At 34.6% G+C, this 25490-nt stretch overlaps 1 protein-coding gene across 36 annotated transcripts in view; it reads left to right on the top strand.

Annotated features, from left to right (window-relative positions):
- Nucleotides 1–25490, top strand: part of KCNMA1 (potassium calcium-activated channel subfamily M alpha 1) — a 463622-nt gene that overhangs the window by 312418 nt on the left and 125714 nt on the right. For all 36 annotated transcript variants that reach the window (XM_032695589.1, XM_032695577.1, XM_032695576.1 and 33 more), the window contains 6 exons: nt 8648–8758; nt 10641–10746; nt 12157–12239; nt 14362–14431; nt 16260–16415; nt 25316–25425. In XM_032695589.1, coding sequence (XP_032551480.1) covers nt 8648–8758; nt 10641–10746; nt 12157–12239; nt 14362–14431; nt 16260–16415; nt 25316–25425 — 636 coding nt within the window. The remainder of the gene's footprint in view (nt 1–8647; nt 8759–10640; nt 10747–12156; nt 12240–14361; nt 14432–16259; nt 16416–25315; nt 25426–25490) is intronic.

The raw sequence follows: 25490 nt of genomic DNA, 5'->3' as shown, positions 1-25490 counted from the left end.
AGAATCAAGATTGTTCTTGTTTCATTTCTGTATTCATGTGTTTACATGATCAGACTGGATTTTAATTCTGTGAAATATTTTCCAGTTGAAGATATTAGCCTATAGATCAGCCTGCACAAAGCTCTGGAAAGCATATGGAAAGAGCATTTGTAAACTGATGAACTCAGAGAGACTGGATAATCGAATTAATGATTTTTAATTCCATGGACTAAATTATTTTTGCCTTTTTCATGTAAAACTGTTATCAAATTCTGCCCTTTAGGAACGCAGAAAGTAGAACTTTCCATATTGGCAGAGAGAGGGATGACCTGCTTGAGCAGGGAGGTTGGACCAGAGGACCTGCTGTGGCCCCTTCCCACCTTAACCATTCTGTGATTCTGTCCACATATATATAAACTTCTTGCCTTGGCACAATAGTAAATGTTTATGCTAGACTTTGTTACATATTCAAAAAACTTAAAAAAAATCCAGATGCATTATTGTAGTTAATATGTAGGATTAAAAACTGTATTTTAATGAAATCACAGTACTTTACTGTATAAGCTATTAAAACCTCATTTCTCTTCTCTCATGATCTGCTCTGCTTCCCAGAGATTTCTTCAGATTTCTTAAATTTACAAGCCATAAATTAGCAAATCATCAACATATCAGCGGGAATAATCATCTGTTAGAAATTCCTTCCAGAAGGAAACATGGGATCCAATAACTAAACTTCACAGAGAAAAATAAAAACTGTAGACAGATAGATATGGTAAACAGAAAGAAAAACAGATAATTTAAGTTGACAGACCATCTTGGGCTCATTAGACATTTGAATTTCATTAAAAATGAGAAAAAAAAATTTAAGGCTTATCCAAAGCAAAGATCCATTTGCTGCAGTAATGAGAGGCATAGCTCCAAAGAAAGTGACATTAGATTATTATATTAAATAATTCGATACAATATGTAAGATATTATTTTTTCAGTGGTATGAGAATGTAATAAGAGAATGTGACATGGATTACATTATGATCCCCAGGGATGTCTCTATTTCCCATCTGCTAACCATTCTTCTAATCCCACTGTTTCAAATGAAGTTTCACTTAGTGATAAAGAAAATCTGATGAGTGTTAAATAGACTGACAGATAGAAGGAATAGGACAAACTTTTCTTTTTAATTTCATGTGCTTATTACACTATATCTATTCTTGTGAAAGTAAGAAAGGAAATGTGGGAAGTGACATATAACATTTTTATGACATAAAAATGTATATTTGAGCTCACAATAACAGCACTTATTTTATATTTCTAGTTAAAGTTGTAAAAATTCTTTGTCTCTTCCTAAACCTTAAAAAAAACCTTTTGGATTTGGCATCAAACAGCAATTGTTGCTGTCCAAATTTTGATCCAAGAAAGACTGAATCTGGTTTATAAATCTGCTGATCTTCCATATTCTACAAACTACACAGTCCGTGACTGTGTACCTTCCAATGAGTGTAAAGTGAGATGGCAGAAGTCATTAATTGATCAGCAAGTTTTAGAGGTTTTTTGCTTTCACTCAGGTTTTGTTGCAGAAAATGAGTCATGACATTTTGAGTTGATTTCTGTGGATAGAAATGCATTGGCTCTGGTCATGGATGAAATGCTAAAAAATCTTAAAAGCCATTCCTAACTCCCACTTTGCTTACAAAGGATCTAATTATTTTTTGAGTCTTTGAGCACGTAAAAACACGTAAGGTGGTTTGAAAATGAGTAATGGTGGGAGAAAGCGATGTATTTAACAGAAAATACTGTGATTTGTTTTCAAAAGAGCAGGGTGTTTTGTATGTGTGATATCTACCACACAAAATATTACAAGAATGAAGTCCAGAGTTTGAAGGGAGTTAATCTACTTAGAACAGTAGATTAAGGCCTGTTTGCAACTGAGATGCTAGTGCTGGAGGTGTAGATTACTCCTGTATTTTACTGTAAGCTTTCCAGTATGGACTCCTTGTGCATGCTATTTAAGAGGTTTTACTTCTGTTTATATTGAACTATTCACTTATTTCTTTCTGAGCTCTGTTATGCCTAAATGCTGTGGTATTTTTCATGAAAGCAGAAATACTCTAGATAATATTACCACGAAGACTGAAGGAAAGGATGAATATTCATCCTTTACTTTAAGCTACTGTGGAAGCCTCTTAACTAATCCAGACCCTGGAAGAAACAAATCACTGTGCTTTCATCTTATTATTGCAGATTCAGAGGTATGCATCAAACAAAGAATATTAAATTTTAATTTACTTTATAGACAAACATTGTGCAATTCCTTATACCATGAAAACGTAAGATAAACTCATTTATCTGTAGCAGAGCAAAGGAGTTTAAATAAGCAAAGCAGCCTAGCATGAATCACATGATAGCATGCCATTACAAACAGACTTAGATGCAAGCTCTAATGTACAGTTTAAACAAAGGAGTATGCTCTTCATCCTGGGTTAAAGTATCTGAAATGCACTCTGTCAGCCTGTTCTCTAGGAAAGATCTCACTTAGGTGGCCATAAAATATTTGAGGCCCCATGTAAGTGAATTCTTCTATACTGTTTCTCTGTGCTTCACAAACAGTTTCTGATATTTAAAGGTTGCCAGTGACACTCCACCAGTATTCACCGAGCAAGACTGAAATCTGGATTTGTATAAGCACACTTTATATAGTATCATAGCTGTAATAATTCACAGCTCATTAGGGTATTGTGTGCTTGTCACTCATTACCAGTTTTATGTTTAAGAGTATTTGAAAGGATTCCTTCTTGATTCTTAATTTCACATACTTATATTGGTCACAAAATAACTTAATATTTACATCAGAAGTAACTTTCAAATGGCTGACATTAACAATTCCCATTTGTGTTAATCTTATGTATGACCCAGTGTTGTTCCACTGATCTATACCGTATACCATATACTCAGTGTAGCTGTTTGAGCATTTCCTGGTACTAACTAATCCCTTTTTCTTTACTCACCATTTAAGAGAATCCAAAGGCATGGAACCTGTTGGAAAGAACAGATAGTTTCTCTTAGAATTACTCACAGCAACTTCAGTATAGGCTGCATGAGTTCGCTCTGGTTCCTAAGAAGTTGACAGCTGAAGCTCTCAGGTCCAATTCACAGATATTAAAGGTGCCTCAGACATGTTCTCACATACTGCAGTCACATCTCCTGTGACTATCTGGTCAGGTGCTTATATACTTTAAATGTTGATACATATTTGAAAGTCAATGCTTTTTGCTTCTTGGTGACTTCAACACTTTTGAAATTATTAATCCTTCAGAAGTAAAGAGAATAATGAAACAAACAGTTGTAGGAGAAGAAATGTTAAAGTTGCTGAGATTTTATACAATTGACAGTCAATGTGCTATATCCTTTAATATTTTCTACCTTAATGTCCTTTGTACTAGAAAATTTATAGAACCTAATGGGAGAATCAGATTGAGAAATAAGCTTAGAGTTGAATATTTTTTTTTGCAACTGCCATGTCTTGTTTTCAGAGTATTTTGTGCTCTCTCTTCATGGATACAAATGACTAACACAAAAAGTTTCAGTAGTACCACATTGTAATTTCCTGTCCACTGGAGTTATTTTTTAAAAATTAATCTGCTCTGTCTTTTTCTAGTCCAAAAGTGTCCATTTTAAATGAGTGGTTCTCATTTAAAAAGCCTTTGCTTTTTTTATATATGCAATACATAGGCAAGTTTTTTTAAAGGTTATGATTTTATAACATATTATTCTGGCTAACTATACACATTGGCTAAATAATTGATCCTTAGAGGACCATCATCCTTGGGTTCAAGTCTTCTGTGAAAAAAAGAGAAAAACTTCAAATTGTGACTACACAGCACTTATTACTCTAGCAGTATTAATCTGAGAGAGGAGTTTATATTGAAATAAGAGAAAGACACATAGCACATGCATAAAGTTTTGAGCTGAATTAACAGAATCTTGAGTAATGATAGGTAAACCATGAAAAACACAAGTGGCTGGAAACATTGTAAACTGTTATGTTTAAGACTGCATATCACTAACAGATAAACAACCAGACCATGTATACACAGTCTCTGTTAACATTTATTAATTTTTTTCTTTTTTAATAAGTAGGTGAGTCTGAGACCCATCCTTTTTTTGAGCAAAGCCTGTTAGACTTTACAAGAACCTGTTTACTTCAGCCGCAGCAGTCTGCTACTGGTATATACACAAAGAATTTAGATGGTCAATAGATGAAGGAACAATCAGAATGCTAAGCAGAAAGACCAGGAAGACATCTGAACATATGTATTTGATATAAATATAGAGAGACATCTAGATGCACCACACTTCTTCTAGTTACTTGACAAGTGAACACCAAGTATTCAACTGAAGAGAATTTTGTATTTATTAAACTTGATTTATTGTGACAGACTAGTTGGAGCGAATTTTTTCAAGTTCTTTATACTTGTTCCAATAAAATGGATATAATTTCTTTCAAAATAAACAGGCAAAAGATTTGCCTTTTGTATTGTATCCTCTGAAGGAAGAAGCATGCAAAGATCATTTGTAAAGAATCCCATTCACAGTGGATCTGTTTTCATTTACAGTGCTATTTACATGGATTAAGTGTATGCTCTCAATTATCTCATGTCAGAAATCTAGATGTTTTAGCTTTTGCTTATTTCATTTTTTTTCTTACTGAAATAGTTTGTATCTGTGGTAACTTAGGATACTATATCACCATTTTTTGTTTACTTTATAAGAAGCTAGAGTATTTTTAGCAAATGTATCATTATGTCAGTACTGGAGTAGGAAAAAAATTAGGTACTGTAGGGAATTTCAGCTGTGTAGAATCACAGTTGTGTACATCTGTGTACAAAATTGTGTACAACTGTGTTAATTTTTTGTATTCGAAATATTTTCGTAGTTTTTCATATTTCTCAAATTAATTTTGAGGATGATAAATATATATGGGAGAGAGTGGATTAGTCCATTTTTGCTGATAGAATATTATTCCTGATAAGCTTTTGATTCTTTGTAAAAGATTTCTATTGCAGCATCACAGTCTGGTAATATGGACTCCCATTGATATATTAAAGCAGTTTCACCTCTAATACATGATACCAATGGCAACTATTACTTAACAGAAACTTTAGTCCTCCTAAATACATATCAGTAATAAAAATGTCTAAATTCCTAAATCGTGTTTTTCAGTATGGTAAGGAAAAGTCTAAATTTTGTTTTTTAAAGAATAAAAAAAAATTGAAAGCACAATAAAGTATTACTTTTGAGCCTTTTAATAAGAAAAAGCTTAATGCAGATGTTAGACATTTTGTTTGACCCAATATTTTTCATACAATGTTTTTCTACTAACCAACTCTTTTTCACAACAAAAAAGTTGACTTTACTTAAAGTCTCAGTGCATGGAAAAAAATGGGTGGTAAAAAAAAAAGGGAAGGGAATGGTTATTGAAACACACAGAGGAAGTTATAAATCTTTAAATCATATACAGGACAGATTGGAACAATAGAAGCTCTCCAAGTTTTCTTAAATAATGTACCTAAAAACTCTCTGTGGGCAAGTAGGAAATCTGTTTTCAATATCGTCTACTTCTAAGCAAAAAATATAATTTATGTTAGAGAAAGGTTTTATTGGTGGGGGTTTTCAACCAAAAATTAATGCAAATATCTCATCAGAAAATACTGTTTGAAAGCCAGGAAGTTTAGTTGCAGTCACTGTTCAGAACACTGCCCTGCACATTATAAGAACAGCAAAGAAGAGAAGAATAGATCATGCCCAGTTCTAAATCAGAATAAAAAATGAAACCATAGTGCAGATGCCTTCCAACACTTCAAAAGGAATTAGCTCCAATGCCCAAATGCAAGATTTTTTGGCAGGCAAATGTTTTATTTTCACTGTAGCAGATTGCTATGAATCCCTACTCAGTGAGAGTCATAACAGGATTGTACCAATTGCATCTGCTTTTAGCAGGAGTTTTTTGTGGTAAATAACCTCTAGAGGTATTTTATAGTGTGAATTATCTTGTAGTCTTTTGATACTATGATGATTTCTTCTGCAATGCAGTATTTTGGGTTGCACAACCATACTTTAAAAATGTGTATTCTAATCAATGACAGAAAAGAACCAATATTAAGTGAAATCAGCCAAGAAGGAAATAAATTTTCTGCACGGGAATGCAGTGTATCAGAAGAGCACTCAGGAAGAGATTCTGCTAAAGCCAGCAGCACAGGATCTGTACAAAGGAGTTCCCTACCATGGGAAATTATTTCTACTACCAAAACCAATGCTTCAACTATGCAAATGGAAAGTTCAGTTTCTTGATTAGTAATAGCTGGAAACATCTGAAGAAAACAATACCTGTAGTTTAAAATCTGTCATCTTGGAAAATGTGTGCAGACAGTATAAGGAATATAAATTAATATTTTTAGCTGCTATTTATGATTTTCTTGGACCATTGAGGTTTTTGGTGCTAGATGGGTTTACACACTAGGAGCTTCCCAGTAGGTTACAGTAGGTTACTGTACTGTAGTGTATCAAACACAGTCTGTTCAGAATTTAGATCTAGTAAACTACTAAGGTTTTAAACATTTCTTCAGAATCTGAAATTTCCTGGTTTTCCATTTACATTGATATATTACTTATACCCTTAGTGCAATAACACACATGAATGCCTGTCTCTGGCAATTCAGGCGACTGACCATTAGGGAAACAGAGAAAGAGTGCTTCTGGTAGGGCTAATAGAGGCAGTGCAGAGCCTACTGGAAACTCTGCCAATTTGCAAAGCTCCCAGAAGAAACCTCTTGCACCAAGAAGAAAGGATGACCTGATATATTTTACATCTTGTTTTCTGATACTGTGTCTACCACCCCATAAAACAGGAAGGCTTTAACTCAGGGTTTTTTGTGGTTTTAAGTGTTTACAGTCCAAGGACTTTGTGCTTTGTGCACTTACTGCACCTAAAACTTCTGTTAAAAAAGAAAAAAAAGCAAAGCAGACACTATTAGTTAGTTTAACAATAAACATTCATAGTCTCCTATAGACATGGATTTCTTACCTATTAAATAGAATGAAACCATTGAAGTTTTAGACTACTGCTATTTCTAAAATTGCATTTGAGTCCTGGTGCTGTCATTAAGAGCTCATTCAAAAGCAATGTTGTCATATTTCTATATAAATGTTTAACACTGTGCTATGCCAGAAAAATGATGGTAGTAAACAATATCACGAGGTCTGCTGGACTGGTATAACAGTTTATCGTGTTTTGCTTTTCTAGTCACTGTCAGAGACACTGCAAAAGTAACAGTACCTGACAGTGATAGTTTTCACTGCATGGTGCATATTATTACTATTGATTTGTTCTGCGTAGTTATCCCTTTTCCAATGAGTTCGGTGTACTTTTCACACACATTTCATCAAGGATCAAATCATGAAGCAAGGAAAGACTCCTATTATAGTCCATTACATAGGTAATCATTGCTGCTACATATTATTTGTTGTTTCCCGACAATGAGGTTTCTGTACTACTGAGTTTTCCACAGAAGAATTATGAAGTAGCTGAGACTTGGGTGGTCTACTTCTTATCCTTGGAATTACTTTGCTTCGCATTTAGTAGTTCAAGTGCCAAACAAGTGCAGAATTGTGTGTTTGTGCATAGACTTTATGACAGTAATGAAGGTGATTTTCTGTTACTCCGAAAATGGCATCTATGCCACCTTTTCCCTCTTCCTGACTTCTGTGAGCAATGTGGTTATTAGAAGTATTAGCAATAGGCATAAAAAAAGTCACTAACTGTCTTAAAGCCGTGACAGTAATAGAAGCTGGATTTTATTTTTTTTCCATGAAGGAAATTGTGAGACATTTTGGGATATTCTAATCATAAATTTTTAGACTTTGTTTTTACAATAATAAGGGAGCAAAGATCCCTTAAGTCAGGAAGGGTACAATTTCCTAGGCCTTTCCTTCAGCCTTTCAGAATTTAAGATATAGAATTCAAGAATGTGTATGTAGGTATATGTTGTGCTTCCATCTTCCATGGTCAGCTACATCTAGTAATGAAAATGTGGAGCAGTAGAAACCTTTGTGACATCTCAATCTATGCAAACTTTGATTTTCTAAGCAATCTGCTGCAATGGTGAAATAAGTAATGACTTCTTATTGTAAAATATTTTCTTTCTAGGAGTTATGGTAGGAAAAATATTTCTTTTTTACTGCTTATGACCTATAATTGACAATCTTTGCACTGCCTTCATTGGCATAAATATCTGCTTCAGCTGTAGAAAAATATTGAGATTTCCTGTCATAAACCAAAAAATTGACCAATAAATCTCATTAGAGGAGGTAAAAATGTGGAGAGAGATGTGTAAAATAAAGAAATATGCCTTTGAGAAGGGCTGGTTAACATGGTGTATAAACTTATATATGACTGATACCACTTATTGTTAAATGTGTAATACAACATGTCCAAATGGTGAGAATGTATATATATATTTGCAATTGCAAAATACCTTTTGGAAGTGATATTTTCCTTCTCTGACTTCATGGAATACAATCTAGAGAAACGTCAAGAAGGATCTTTTCCATTTCTGCTCTCTTGCTTGCTTGTATTACCTTCTTTGCAAGATTAACTCTGATTTTTCTGTGACAGGCACATAGTTGTCTGTGGTCACATAACACTTGAAAGCGTGTCCAACTTCCTGAAGGACTTCCTGCACAAGGATAGGGATGATGTCAACGTAGAAATCGTCTTTCTGCATAAGTGAGTAATCTTTCAAGATTAGTCTTATCATCAATTACTAAAACTTTTTAAATTAAGCCTGATTTTATGAGAAGAGAATCTTTCAAGCTCCAAATAACCGTAAAATTAATGTTTTCAATTACTGTTATTAACAATATGTTTTGAAAAATAGTTGTTTTCTACATTTTTGATAAGACATTGCTAAGTATATGTATTTCAAGCAGATAGACTTCAGACCCAGTCGTGTCATCTGTGAGGTAGATAGCTAAATGCATCGTTGAAGTGGGAGTGGAGTTATGAAATAAAAAATATTGGAATGCTAAAAATATATGGGAGAATTCTTTTTAGTGGTAAATATTTATGAAGAAACTACCTAAATTACTAACATTAGTAAAACTAAAGAAAAACACTGTATGTCATATGAACTTATGCTAGTACATTTTCACCTTGGATTTGTCTAGGAAAAATGTTTATTTCATATTGCAAAGTATTTATAAAAAGAAAAATGTAGGTGTGGATTTCATTTTAATATAAATGAGATACATTACAGATATGTTGAAGATAGAAATTAAATTCTTATCACAGTGATAATCAATACTGCTCTTTTACCCATATATACATACCTACATACACATAGTCCCTTACCTTTTTCTGGTGTGGAATTTGGAAAAGTGTCTGAAGGTGGTTGTTGCTTCTTGCGGGCTCTACATTATGTGTAATACAATATCAAATGGGAATGCTTAGGGGAGAAGTTGCTAGAAAAAGCCATGTGATAGGAGACAGTATGAAAAGGTCTTTTCTGCTCTGGAATGGCATCTGTTTAGAAGTGTTGCTAGCTATGAATGAGTAATACTTTTGCATTCAGAGCACGTTCGGCACTTTTAGTCAAAGAAAATTATTAAAAAGTTAAGGAATCATATGTGGTGATTTAAGAATGGAAGCTGAAAACCAAGAGTCAGCAGCACTTGCACAATTTTATCATCTAGTCCTTTCAAATTGAACTAGAGATAATATCCTCCAGTAACTACATCATTTATTTGCATCCCCTCTCTCTGTAATAATAAGAAGTGACTGTGAGGGGCAATCGAAGATCTTGATTTCCACAGTGAAAATACGTGGTGATAGGAATCAGGAAACTGCACATTCATGTGAAAGGAGTTAAGCACCTTGCTACTTGTTTGTGCCTGCTTTCTTCTGTACCTTCACCAACAAATACTTGCATGTATCTGTTTTGTTTTCCTATTAAATTTAGCATTTGGCATGGCAAAGGTCTCATGCACTTACTGTGAAGCTATTAAATCCCTTCTGTTTTAATGAGTGGCATCAGAACAGATATTTACAAGGTTGTTGCCACATTATGTAATTGACTGTGATCCATTTAATTTTTTTTTTTGTTTCTGGCAAAATGAAATGAGACAGGTCACAGCATCATTATGTCTGTTTTATTTGCAGCTCACACAAGCTGCAGGATTTCTAGAGGGTTTCTTTTTCTGATTTTTAGTGATTTTTGCATTGAGCTCTTTTATTCATGCAGTCTACCATTTTGAGAATGGTGGGGACATGGAGCGGATGATTGTGTTACTAGATAAATTCTGGGCAGAAAGCTGTGAGAGGATGTTTTCAGATGTTTGCACCCATACTCCTGCATTCGTATTTGTAAGAAACTGCCAAAGGATGAACATGGAGAGCAGCACAATGAAGTGAGCCAGAAACACTGTGGCCAGAAATAAGGAAGTGAAAGCAATATAGTGTTTATCTTTTAAGTGTTGCACATTGTTGCCACATCACAGAAAAAGCATCAGCAGAAGTAATAAATGGGTGGGTTTGTAAATGAAGGAAATGGGGCAGTTATGGAAGCTGATTTCTCATTTTCGCTTGTGTTTTCTTCCTCTTCCCAATGCAGTATCTCCCCTAACCTTGAGCTGGAAGCTCTTTTTAAACGACACTTCACTCAGGTGGAATTTTATCAGGGTTCAGTCCTTAATCCCCATGACCTGGCGAGAGTGAAGGTAACAGCTCTGTTGTTCTGTTCTCTTGCTAATTGACTTTTTTAAAGTACTCATTGCATTATTTGGAAAAATAACAGTAAAGCCCTTCTTCATGTAACCCCAAAAGATTGGTTTTCCATCTCTGTTAGCTTGACTAATAAATTATAATGTCTGTCCTTGTAAACCTTTTTTCCCCTGTATCTTTAGATCTTCAAAACTACAGTAACAGTGACTTAAGACACATTGTCTGCCATTCTATTAAACTCTTTATGAATGTTTCATTGAGGTTTCAAGAGTCTATTTTACATTAATGTTTGATATAGCAGAACATTGTCTTACAGTAGCAGCTTAAAATACTATTGTCTTAACTTATCAGAACAATTAAAAATATTTTTTCACTTCCTGAACCTTTTTATATTGTCTAGAATACTGAAAGAAAAATACATTTTAAGATTTTTTGATAATTAAGCTGAAATTAGATAGTTTTATTGTCTAGAATTCTAAATGGTAAATTTTTTGTGCTCTTAAAGCAAAGCATGAAGCTTAAAAAAATTTTAAGGAAAAACCGAGTTGTCAGATACATCAGTAACTTTTTTGTTTCTTTTTTTTTAACCCCCAGCAGAATGTAAACTGGCTACTTAAGCCAAGAATATTTTAGCACACTGTTGTTAATCCTTTCTGGACTTCTAATCACATCTTTTGTCCATTTTGGCTGCAGAAATTGCTTAACCTTTTGTAGCCCAATGCACACAATTTCAGTTCATCAGAACATGTTCTAATTATGACCATAAAATTGTGTGTTCGTATTTTGTGTTCTGTATTCCCCCCTTATTTGTGTTGATAGTTGGTTATATACACTGAAAAATACTTTTTTCATATGCTTTGAGTTCTGTAGAGCTAAGGTTTTTCTGAATCTAGAGATCCTGTGAACAGATCAGTTGTCTTCCTCTTACTTTCTAAATCTGGTACCCAGATCCTAAATTATCAGTTCAACCTCCTCTTCCTGTCTATAATAGGAGGTACTTAAATTCCCAAAGAAAGCTGCAGGACTTGTGGGAGCACTGTCCTGATGTAACAGGAACTTTGTATGGATTGAAGGATCTAAATTCCAATATCTGGTTACAAAAGATTAATGTTAACACCTTCATGGCTCAGCTGATACAAAGTAAGAGTCGACAATTGAACTGCTAACCTGCTCTGATCATCATAATCAAGTTTCAAGAAATTGCTATGTTTGTATAATACATGTGTGAGAGCAGTTATAATCACTCACATTAACTCACATTAGCCTAGTTACATTTTTGATTAGCAATATTAAGAACTGACACTCACACTCACGATGGCAGTGCTGGATTCCCTGATACTTTATGATGAAAGAAGAGCTGGAAAGAGATGTTGCTATATATGTTTTGTTTTTCTTTGGTGTCTCAGATAGAGTCAGCAGATGCGTGCCTAATCCTTGCCAATAAATACTGCGCTGACCCAGATGCTGAAGATGCCTCCAATATTATGAGGTAAACTCTGGAGTTTTTAATAGCTTTTTGGTTCTTAACTCTGATTAGATAATTTTCTGATCTGTTTCACTTAAAGAACACTGTAGGATTTTTTTTTTTTTTTGGACAAATTAAGTGTCACAAAAGTTCAGAGGTGAGAAATATCCTCAATTCCTACCTAAACTGTGTGAGTTAGCTGCTTTATTGTGTGTCAGAAGAGACACTTGCAGCACAGGCTTTGGTACTCTTAGTAGTTTTGCTGGACCTAGGGTTGAGTATTCATGGCTGAATGGAGAGAGGAAGGGGGATGCAGTTATGTTGTTGCAACAATATGTTATAGGAGTTCATGTACTACATGGGCTGCTATTAATCATGGGACAGAAGAACACTTCATCACTTCACACCTCATTTCCCCCTGGTATATCTGCTCCTACAAGCAATGTGCTGCTCAGGGGATAGCAGAGTATACAGTAGAGTGGTGTCCTGTCTCCATCCTGCTTTTTTTAGGCTGAAGACCAATCATTACTTTTTTTGATTGACAAGCCATTTACCACAATAGGGACCACTAATCTCCTCCTACTTTCCTCCTTGAAGTCTCTGAAGGAAGGAGATGAAACAGTCAGTCAGTAGGTGGCCAATCAGCAGAGTTACAACAAACCTGTGCCATTCCATGTTTTATGTTTTGTTCATCCTGCTCTTGTTTTAATGAGATTGATTCATTAGTTCTCTGTCATTGGATTGGCCAGTGTTATGAACAAATTTGATTGGCTTGTCAGATGTTTGCATGCTGTGCAAGGAAGGGAAGAAATAAAAAATGAGTTATAAAATTGCTCCTCTGCAAAACTTTCACTGCGTGCAAGAGATGTGGCTGTCTGAGGAAGATGCAGGGCTTAAATATGCCTAATTTCATTTTACAAGCTTGGTGTGGGTTGCAATGCAAGAAACTTTATTTTGACATTGATTGCATAAATACATTAAAATATTCCATTTGGAGATTAGTGAATTCTTAAAAGATTTAATACATTTAATGTAATAAAATGCAAAAGTGTAATTTGAGAGTGGAATTCTCTGGTGTTTTCTCACAATTTAATTCAAAAAATTGAATGTTTAATTAAACAACTCAGCGAGAAAGGGAAAATTAGAAGAAAGACTTGTTAAAGTAATGCAATTTTTTATGTTTCCCATTCTAGCTTTGATATGCTTCAAAGCACAAGCCAGACTTGCAGTTTTCAAGATACTTTCTACAAAACACCGATGTAAACACTTATGGCATTCAGTCTTATGAGACTGATGGTACCATAATAAGTCAGATTTTTTTTTTAAATTGTTTTATCTTCTTTCTCTACCTTTAGTTTGTAAATACAAAACTGATTTTTTTGGCCTGTTCATCTCTTTAATTTTATTCAATGCTTTTTTGTAGTGCATTATCAATCCAAACATTTCTCAAGCAATTTTTTTCCATCCACTTAAAATCTATACACAGTTGAGTATATCTTATGCTCATGAAGTAATTAAGAATGCAGAGAAGCTGCAGATTATGAAAGTAGCCCCATATTTTATAAATTCAGTGTTCAGATATCAATTTTGATGTTGAGCTTTGGAATAGTCCATAAGAATTAAGATGAATTTGAGTGTGTAAAGTCATTATTTGAGGTACTTTGGTATGATGAATGTCGAGCAGCTATAAATAAATCATATGTGATGGGGAAGGAAAAAAGGGATTTTTTTCAGACATTTATCATTGGAAAACTTGATCAATTATGTTGATACAAAGACATGAAGGATAATCACTGAAGATGACATAATAGTTCCAAGTGTATTATTTTTCTAGGAGAATAAATGGAATATCTGAACAGATTTGCTAAAACAAGTCTCTTTTTCTGCAAACTTCGTAAGAGAAAACATTCAACTGAATATTTCCTGATGTTTGTTTTTCTCTATTATTAGCCACTAGTTATTATCTCAATTTGACTAGGTGTGTATATTGCATAGTTCTGACTTCAGTCGATATGCTTTACAGCCAGATGGATATGAGGGTACAATTTTAATTGTGGACTTGCAACGCAGCGGAGTTATTTGGATGCATTATCTAGATATCCTGTCAGTTAAAAGGTACTTTATTAGTTTTTCCTTTTCTTTTTAGAGTTATTTCAATAAAGAATTATCATCCGAAGATAAGAATTATCACTCAGATGTTGCAGTATCACAATAAGGTAACATGATGACCAACAATGTTTCTCTTCAGTTTTTTGCTACATTGCATTCACTCCTACATAACTAGTTCCATTAATAGTAAGCCTTTTTCTTTCCAGAGTAAAACATCCTAATAAGCCTTGTCATGTAATCTAGTTGCAAAGCAATTCAGTTTTATTTATATATACAGGGGACTTTATCAAAATCCTGACATTTATTAGTTGCCTAGGATCTAATTCTCAAAGCTACAGTGTCCATAGTTGCTATTGATTCCAGATTAGCTTTTAGCTGCCTAACTTCTATAAGTATTGCATAGTTTATTATGCTAGAATTACCCAGGATGGATTGGTGGCCTCTAGGCAATTAATCTGAAGTTGTTTCTTTGTTCATAATTAAAAAAAACCCAAACAAAACAAAACAAAAATCCAAGTAGTGATTATTGTCTTATGGGAGATTATTGTGATTTTTTGATTATGGCATAACAACATAGACCTGAAATTGCCCAACAGCAGGCACAAAATAAATAATAGTATTACATTCATATGCATTACTATAATATACATTCATATAAAACATAGCTGAGTTGTGGAATTTGCTGCTATAAATACTATGGAGTTCAAAATTATAAATTCACTTTGGAAAATAATTTGGAAATTTTTTTGATGCAGATTTGTGGACTTTAAACACAGTAAAGTCAGTTTATTCAATCCTGAGATGAGGAAGTCCATAAACTGCTGATTATAAGGGTTAGGAAGAATATATGAGAGAACAGACTACTCATATGTGACCTGCTTCTTTTATTATTTCTAAAAGCATCAACCACTGCCCAGTGTTTGAGAAGAAGATTGACTGGGTAGACCTTCATTCAATGAAATACACAATAAATCTCATAGTAAGGAGGTTTGCTAACAGCTCCTTACACCTGTAACCTTTAGCTATACCAAGAGCAGTTACTGTTGCTTGTTATGTCCTCTTCCTGTATGTTATGGAAGAAGCCTGTCTTTTTATAGAATAAAAACAACGTGTTTCTCTGCTTTAAACAGGTTCAGCGGGAGAGATCTTTTAAATACTGCAGTTTTCGTTTGTTATTCCAGTGAATGTGTCTTCAAGAATAGCTTTTATCAAAGTGCTGAACTGTGGTATTAACTTAGGAAGGGAAACAAGGATGTAGGCTTCTGTGTTTCCTTATGTCTATACAAATGTAGAAGGTACATGTAAGGGACAATCCAATAGAGTTATGCCAATAACTGAACAATATTTATACCTATATAACTGACCAGTGTCAATGTGTATTGATCATCTATTTTTTTCTCCTTATAAGAATCAGTCTTAGAAAAAAATTCGTATTTTCACTGTCAAGCGCTATCCTTCAGAGTGGAAGAAATTAAACAGAAAAGACAGAAGATGTTCTATGCCTTTTTAAATTACAGTGTCCAATAAAGGTTGCAGCTTCACATGAGTTCTAATCTAAGTTGTATTAGCTCCCTGTATACTGTGTATGTTCCTTATCAGTCAGACTGTAGCTTAAAGTGCTGTAAAAGGAATATACAGAAGGGAAGGAAAACTTTACAGTATTCTCTTTGTTCAGGTGTGAGGATGGGCCTGACAGAGTGTCAAAGCCAGCACATGACTTGAGAAATGTAAGATTTTGTCTGTAATAAGTAAGAGCGGAACACTTCTTAGCATAGAATTAAACTCTGAAGTACTTGAACTTCTTCTACCTACTCAGAAAACATTAAGCCATTACAGAGAAAATCCTTCACTGCTGTTTTCTTCAATACCATACTATATTTCAGGAAGTATTTCTGGTTACTCACCTGGGGGATATTTTGTTTGTTTGTTTTCCAGGCCCATCTGCTAAATATCCCGAGCTGGAACTGGAAAGAAGGGGATGATGCAATCTGTCTTGCTGAGCTCAAGCTGGGTTTCATAGCCCAGAGCTGCCTGGCACCAGGCCTTTCAACAATGTTAGCCAACCTCTTCTCTATGAGGTCATTCATAAAGGTAATGTCTTGTCTCATTAGAATGTGTTAGTCTGCAATTCAGGTTGTCAGAGAGTTGAGTAGAGAACATGACTCAAATGTGAAGCAGATAGGAAGACATTAACAGATTTTGTAAGACTGAAAAAAACCAGCACACACTTCCCATACAAAAGTTTTCTGCTGCAAATTAGGCAATAAACTAGATTCTGTCAAGTTATGTTTTTATTTTTATTCAGCAAGTGTCTGGCCTTTAAATGATTTTCAATAGCAGCATCCATTACTAGGGAGATATTTCTGGTGTTTGGTGGTTTTGCTTGATTTTGGACAAACCACATGTTTGTATGAGAAAAGTCACTGCTGCTAAAGCAAAAATATGATTTATGGAAGTCCAATATAGCAACAAAGTGCCCAGAAAAAGGGACTGGTCATTTTGGTCTTTTACATCAAGTGGCCTAGAGAACCTCTGACTGTGAGTAAATAAAGAAAATGTGTTAGAACCAAAGCCTGAACTTCCCACAACATCATTCATGTATTTGCTTCCCCTCAGTCTTAATTCAAGTTATTTTAATAATGATTTTAAATATGCAGTGAGAAAATGAGAGATTCACAAAATGATAAACTGTACTATGGGGGAACTGTACTATAGACACACACATTTATGGCCTGGATTTGCAACTAAAACATTTAAACAAGTCAAAAAATAAAGATAGCATGTTTCCAGAAAATATATCTAATCACTTCTGCCATTATCTTATCCACCTTAAATCCAATATTTTCTTATTTTGTAACCTATTCTTATAGTAATTCCAGTACATTAATAGATTAGACTGTCTCGCTGATAAACAGTTTTAAGATGTAGGCTCAGGTTTGCAATGCACTACTCAGATTATATTTTTATATGCACAGGATAAGCATAACAATAGCAATGAATTAGATTGGGAGGAAGCCATCAATGTCACTTTTGCTCTTGTGTCTGTGATTATATACAGTTATAAACAGAGCAGTGTGCAAGACATACCTTAACTTGTGTGACTTCAAATGTCATTTTCAGATGGCACTGGGAGAAAAAAATGCCATAAGATAGTGCATTGAGATGGCAATACTCTGTTAGCACTGGTTAAAAATATGTCTGCCACATAACCAAGAATGAATTTTCTAGGCATGTAAAATGCACATCATCACTTCCAAAGATATCTGACTAATTTAAAATCTGAAGCCAAATAATGTATAAGAACTGAGACATATTATGAGAATCCAACTTTATTGGTGATTACAAAAAGTTTATTTAGCTGAAAGGATGTTCTTTTTCGTGTCTGTCTCACTCTGAAAACTTGAAAAAGAAACCTTACTGAGTGGTGGCTGTGAATCAGAAGTGTATTGTAGCAGAGCAGCTACATTGATTAGAATTGCTAAAGAGGACTATATTGAAGAGAAATATTCCCATTCCCTAAAAAGAACTTTCACCCCTTTTCATTAAGAACATTGAAAGTATTGTCAGGCCTTCATAAATTCCTTGGGCAAATACTATTAGTGGAGTCTCCCACAAGTCAAGAGATTGCCAGGAAAATGTACTGAAACTTCTGTATTTTTTAAGGAAAGCTTGAAATGTGTGTTTGTTCCGCCTCCTTCATAATGTGATTAGAAAGTGATTTAATGTGCAATAAATGTTTGGTCGGTCAAACACAAATGAATGTGATTGATGGTGACGTTGCACACATTTAACTCATTATGTGTTACTTTACAGCAAAATGGTTTGTGTAAACAGTCTGCTCAGTATTAAAAGTAAAACAAACTAAGAAACCTCAAAATATTATATTTGTTCCTAATATTTTCCTTTTGGTTTTAGCTGTGTAATCTCATATGAGATCTTTTATGTTCTTTTTTGGCACCAAACTGAACAAAAAGGAAGTCAGCTCAAAAAGATTAAGGCTCTGTAAACGCTTAAAGACAGATAGATTGCACAACAAATTATATGTTAAGGACAAAATCCCCTCAACTTTACACCTGTAAACTATATTTCAATAGTCCAGTTTTCTTATAGCAGAGACTGTTTTTATTGTATTAATAAAGGGATAGAGACTATTTATTAACTTGAAAAGTCTCTGAAAAAGATGGAAATACTGAACTGTACTGCAATTTCTGTATTGTTTGGACTACCAAATGTGTACCAGAAGTCTACCCATATGAGAAACGTTGCAAAAAGCAGGTGAATGGAATAATAGGAAGAGGTGGTCAAATTTTGTCCCTCTATAAAATCATGCAAGCCAATATGAGTTAGTATTGTTGTGTAAATTAATAAAATGTGGAATGTGGCACTTGAGTGTAACAAAAGTCCACAACCAAATTAGTTTTGTCTTTGCTCTATTGGTAAGACAGTCAGTACACTTAATTCCAGATCTGAAAAATTATCTGGAGCTGTCTCTGTTATCCACTAAGCTATTTTGAGAGCAGGAATGCTCTGTGGGCTCTTCTGGCAGCTTTTGCACACCCAGTGCAATGCCTACTTTACATTCCTTTCTAGTCCAGGCTGAAAGACAGACATAATAAAGCCACACAGATTTACATCAGTTGGGTGCTTACCTAAACTGATGAAACACATCAACATGTGTGCTATTTATTATTGGCCACTTAGGCAGCCTTGATCTGTCTTACTGTGTGAAACTAGGGTATGCACAGTGAATTCCTTCAAATGTAAGAGAACTTTAAAGGAGGGTTGAGGAGGAAATGCAGCTTCTTGGTTTGTTGTGAGATTCTTCATGAGACTGCAGAACAAACTCATTACATGATCCTCCTCACAGGATTTAGATTACATATTAATGTAGCCTGTTACCAGAGACATTCATTCTCTAAGAGATCTTCCTGAATGTAATGTTTTTAATCATTGAGTCTAGGAATTAACACCTGTTGTGGTTTAAAACTGTTTGCTATTTAGCAATAGTATCAGTCCTTGTGATCACAGCATATTTGCCTTGGGCTGAAGTCTACCGTGGAGTGCATTTTCAGTCAGTCATTTGAACAGGTCGACACCAATCTATCTTCTGCATCCTGTCTGGATAGAAATACTGCCCTGGTTTTTAAATTTGAAAGTATTGGGAGTAGAGTCTGTATGCCTTTCAGTTCAAACCCATCAAGGCCAGCATCTAAAAAAGAATTAGATGTCATAATATTTCAAGAATACTCTTAGTGCCTTGACTCACTGCAAGATTCTACATTATTATGAACAATGAAAAATGCATAAATCTTTCATTTGAAATTAATCTTAATTAGCGTAGTTGCTGTTTTATAAAACATACTCCTTTTATACCAATTTTATAAAACATTCTTGCATACAGAAAGCTGTGAAAATAATTGACTGAAATTGTAGTTTTCATAGTACTAAGGATATTTGTTAGCTTTGATTTAAGCAGACAATGGAATTGAGTAAAGAGGTAGTTGATAACTTATAACAGTTGAGGAAATTCAATTATAAGACTGTAAATCTAAGAAGCTTCACAGGATTGTAAGAACTGCTTTCAGCCAATTATTTATCTATATGTCAGATTTAGATATCCATATATAAAGACATAATAAAAGTAGACATTCACTCAAGCAATTTGTGCAACTGAAAGGGCATTATAGGTGAACATGAGGAAATGTTTAAACTACATTGCTTTCAATACCTTTTCAACTACCAATCAAGAATATTCAAGGATGTATTGTGTTAGGACAAGGGGTAATGGCTTTAAACCAACAGAGCACAGGATTAGATTAGATATGAGGATGAAATTCTTTACTATGAGAGGGCTGAGACACAGGAACAGGTTGCCCAGAGAAGTTGTGGTTGCCCCATACCTGGAGATGTTCAAGACCAGTTGGATGGGGTTCTGAGCAACCTGGTCTAGTGAAAGGTGTCCCTGTCCACAGCAGGAGGGTTGGAACTAGATGGTCTTTGTACTGTTTTATTCTTTTTCTGTGGTGGTGAAGAGCTGATCTTATTCAATGCTAGGGAGCAGACTTTACATCTGCTTTCATTGTGCTATAGGAATTTTCATTGTGTCACTTCCTTAGTATTTATAAAGACACTCCACCATCCTTTCCCTTGCAAAATGCAATAAAAGATCCCAGGTCACACTGCAACTCTAGCATTTGTTCTCTGTCTTGATAGTGATACTTAGATCTTGACAGAAGAGATTATATAGCATTATGAGGTTCAGATATACTCAGTCTCTTTCATGTAACTATTTATATCATTACGCTGAAAAGCGAATGCTATGAACAAGATAGATCATGTGGAGCTAAAGAGCTCCCAGTAATTACACTGCCAAGGTGTAGGGTGTATTAAGGGGTTTGGTTTTTCTCCTGCAATACTAATGGTTGTGCTTGCAAGATGAACATCATTTTTTCATATCTCTGTCACCATGTCTCACCAGGAATTGATTGCATTATGTAAATATATTTGCTGATAACAATATTGTATCTATATACAGCCAGAGGAGAGGAGTATCGTAACTTAAAAAAAGATACAGATGAAAATTACATTTCTTCTCTTGGGATGCACTATGTAATTTTCCAGCTATTCTTCATATAGGGTATTGAATCAGTGGGTCATTTGTTTTATGACTATCTAGGAGACAGAATTGCAGTGTAATGTAGTCAGGGAAAGATAATCATGTACTTACCTTACTAGAGAGGAATTTGGAAGATATAGTTGCAAGTCATTGTGGTGATCTGGCACATTCTGTGTCAGGTCCAACAGTTACCTAAACTCTCTTTACCTTTTTTCCGAGTTATGATTGGAGTAACTTAAATATTTGTTAGTATTTGTTAAAATTTCCTCTAGGGTTTATAAGGTTTCTAAAGTAAAAAATGGCTACTTACTGTTCATACCAACACAGCATCCTGTGACTAGTATATTTGGCTTCCTGGAACCCACAATGCTTAATACATATAGATTTATGCTTTCTGCTGGAATGTGTTTGTTCAGCCAACAAGCAAAGCTTTACCACAAAAAACTTTTACTGAAATGAAATCTACTCTCTTTGTCTCAACTGTGTTAATTCATACTGTACAAAGGTAGAAAGTACAAGTATTCAGACACTGCTGTCAGGACCTGAAAGAGGGTAGACTAGTAATTATTTGAAGTGACAAAATTGTCTTAATAATTGTAAAATTGAAACTACTGTAGGCTTTTCTTTGTTTTGCAAGTTAAAATCAAGGTTGTTTGTCTTTCACTAGCTAGGTAAATACCATTCATAGTTTTACATTTTTACATTTGTGGTAACATTAATTAGTAGCATCTTGAACTGAACTCACCTCAAATTCAGCTCTTTTTTGTTTCTATAAATTTTACATAAAATTTAACTATTCCCCTTTGTTGTCAGGCAACTGACATGTGAAATATCCATTTTGCTAGTGCATATGGGATAGATTATTTCGTCTGTACATTAACAGTTAAGTTTGTGCGACTTACTCTTAATGTACAGATAAGTATGGACAAGTAGTAGATCAGTATCAGTAGGCCCAGAGATGAACTGGACAACAGTAATTTAAATTATGGTTAAGTATTTTAATGAAAAATAAATGCCCATTATAAAGAATCATATTTATTTTGGAATTCAGTTCTTGAGATTAACTGAAGCAATATACTTAAAAATAACTTAAATTAGTCAAGATCATAATGAGTCCCAAAAGTATTTTTCCTCACTTTAAGGATTTTGAAATTAGTATCTGACTGACATGGATTATAGGAGAAACTGATTATGTTTATCTGTGGGACCCTACTCTATTAAAACTTATGGTAACTGCAGGACTCAAGGAAATAAAAAAGAAATACTGAATACTGATGATTCTTAATAGTAATTTCAGTTCTAGCAGACCAGCAGGTACTGTCTTTCAAAAGATACCAGGCAGGTGACCATCTGTCTCTTTGAAATCCCAGGGAAAACATAATGGTTCAGATGGAGATAAAATGGAATGATCAACTTCAATCCAGTGTTATAATGATCTTATAATAACATTTTATAGCATCCCAAATATCAACTATTCTTTAAATTCATTAATCAACTATTCATGGTATCCTAATAGAACATATCTTAAACACTCCAATCACTTCATGAAGGTTAATTTAACACTAACTGGTATCTATGAAGCTTGATCACTGATTTGTGAATGAATTTGGTTTTTTCCAGTCCTTTCTTGGTCCTTGAAAGAGGTTGAATATTTGACTATAGGTCTGATCCTTCCTCCAAATCAAAACCATCTGCCTAAAGAAAAGAAAGCAAGGGAAGAAAGTAGAAAGGGAAACACATAATGCATTTGGGGTTTTTTTCAACCCCAGGTGGTGTCAATCTAAGAAAAAGCCACAAAATAGACCATAAGTTACAAACATGCCCTTGCTATCATTACTCTTATTTTTTTACCAAGCCTGCACTTTATCTGTTTTCTGTATATAGAGTTGCTGATCAGCAACATTTGCAAGTTTCCCATAAATAAAAGAGTTATAAAAATGTGATATGACTTCTCTGTGTGTGGTGGAGAAAAATACAATGCAAATCCCTTTTACCATCCCACATGGTCTCTGAACAGTGACACAAGGTCTGTGGAAGAAATTTTTCTTGATTGTTTGCAGCCCACTTGTCAGGGAGTATATGATTTGGAATATCTCCATGTTTCAAGTTATTCTTGCAGTTGTTTACATCTCCAGAACTAAAGTAATTGGTTACTTGGCAACCTATCAGCAGAAGAGAACTAAAAAAAAAAAAAATAGCAAAAAAAAATATTGTATCTTATATTTCACCAGTTTCATTTTTTTGAAAGAGTGCCTTTTGACTAGTTTAACATGGGGAAAAAAATTGGTGAATCCCAAATTAGTACTTGACCTGTAGGAAGGCTGTAGACTGCGAAGACGTTGCTCCTTAGTCTCCTCTTCTCCAGGCTGAACAGACCAAGTGACCTCAGCCACTCCAGACCCTTGGCTTCCCCTCCAGACCCATCACCATCTTTGTAGACCTTTTTTGGATGCTCTTTAATATCTTTATATCTTTCCTATATTGTGGTGACCAAAAGTGCATAGTATATTCTGCCTTATTTGAGAAAATTAAAATCTTTAATCTCTCAGTCTCTCTTTATACTTCTTTCCTGTTTACTATATAGTCAGGTAGACTCTGGTTAATGAAAATGTGGTAATGTAAAATATAACAAAAGAAATATATTGCATTATTTTGCTATTCTGATGTAATTGACACGTTTCTCTCTAATTTTATCTATACTATATTTTCATATATATTTTTTTACTGCTGTGTATAATTCTTGCAAATATGAATTTCTCTGTTAGTGTAGTTTATGTGGCACAATTAGTGAATAAAGCCAAAGAGATAATTACACACAGGAATGTCCCATTGTGGTTGAGATTTTTGCTCTATTTTAATGTGATGTAATATGTAGGGAAGCGACTCTTAGGACTCCTTAGGTATTTCAGGCTGTGTGTTTGTGATGGTTTCCATAGTTTTTCAAGAAAGGTCTCTTTATGAATGACAGTCAAACCTCAAACAAACTTTTTATGAGGGCACCAATTATGGCGTAGAGAACTGGGATTTCAACAGTGAACAACTTAAGCATACGACATATATCCAGTCATATCAGCTGACTTTGTACTTGCTGTTTGGAGTTATAGTCCTGTTGCCAGTGATGGATGCTCAGTGGCTTGAACCAGTTACCTTAATATAGGTGTTTGATGCTAATTGAAAGGCCTTACAGAGTGTCTGAGACCTAAGCTTTATGGATATGACATGACATCCATGGACCCCAAGGCAGCAGCTGGAAGCTATGTGGGACTGCATGTGTGTCTCAAATATCACTAGAAGCTTCTGCTTAGGCAAATATATAGAGTTTTTATGGTAGTCCTGCAGCACCTCCAACTTGTTTTCCTTCGTACCTTTGGCAGTAAAAGACTTCTAAATTTAACAGTAGAGGTTTTTTTCAGTAGCTGTCCTAAAGCACCGATGAACATTGAAAAAATTGTTTCAATGTATGTTTCTCATACTTCCTTTTTGGTGAGAGGTGGAGAGAAGAAAAAAAAAATTAAACAAACAGGTTTGACTGCTGATAATTTCTAAACAAGGTGAAAATAATTAAGACATTGTTAGAGACCCAAATAATAATATAATGCAACCTGTGGAGCAAGTCCAGAGGAGGGCCACAAAGTTAATAAGAGGATTGGAGCACCTCCCCTGCAAAGACAGACTGAGAAAGTTGGAGGTGTTCAGCTTGGATAAGAGAAGGTTGTGTGGAGACTTCATAGCAACCTACCAGTATCTGAAGGAGTCCTTCAGGGAAGCTGGAGAGGGACTCTTTGACAGGAGCTGTAGTGAGAGAGAGGACAAGGAGTAATGGGTAAAAACTGAAAGAGGGGAAATTTAGGGATGTTAGGAAGAAATTCTTTACTGTGAGAGTGGTGAGACACTGGAACAGGTTGCCCAGGGAGGTTGTTGTCCCAGTCTTGGCAGAGTTCAAGGCCAGATTAGACAAGGCCTTGAGCAATTTGGTCTAGTGGGAGGCATCCTTGCCCATGGCAGGGAGGTCAGGACCAGATGGTCTTTAAGGCCACTTCCAACCCTTAACATTCTATGATTCTATGATTTTCAAAAAGAGAAAATTGAAAAACCTTTTTCCTTAAGCTCTCTACAACCTTATTTAACCCCTTGCTAAATGTGCTTGACAAGAATTAAGTGTATTATTTTTACAAAGGGTACCTAATTTTCTTACTGCAGGGACTCTGTTTTAGTTTTTTTCAGCATTTCAGAAAATTCTGTAAGAATAAGTAATGTTAATTGTCATAAGAGTCTACTGACTTATTTGTTATAATCTTATTCATGTCTAAGCAGTTTGCAAATTTTAAAGAAAACTATGATTTTTATTCAGAACTCTGCATCTTGTTTCTTTTAGATTGAGGAGGATACGTGGCAGAAATACTACCTGGAAGGAGTTGCAAATGAAATGTATACAGAATATCTGTCTAGTGCCTTTGTGGGTTTGTCCTTCCCTGCAGTTTGTGAGTAAGTAGAAATACATATTAATATACAGAAGTATTTGCCTTCTCTCAAGAGAAGTCTGTTTTTTG

The sequence above is a fragment of the Chiroxiphia lanceolata genome, chromosome 8, assembly GCF_009829145.1.
Source record: "Chiroxiphia lanceolata isolate bChiLan1 chromosome 8, bChiLan1.pri, whole genome shotgun sequence".
In the NCBI taxonomy this organism is placed as follows: domain Eukaryota; kingdom Metazoa; phylum Chordata; class Aves; order Passeriformes; family Pipridae; genus Chiroxiphia; species Chiroxiphia lanceolata.
The sequence above is the reverse complement of the archived record's forward strand: the minus strand, read 5'-3'. Positions and strand labels throughout refer to the sequence as shown.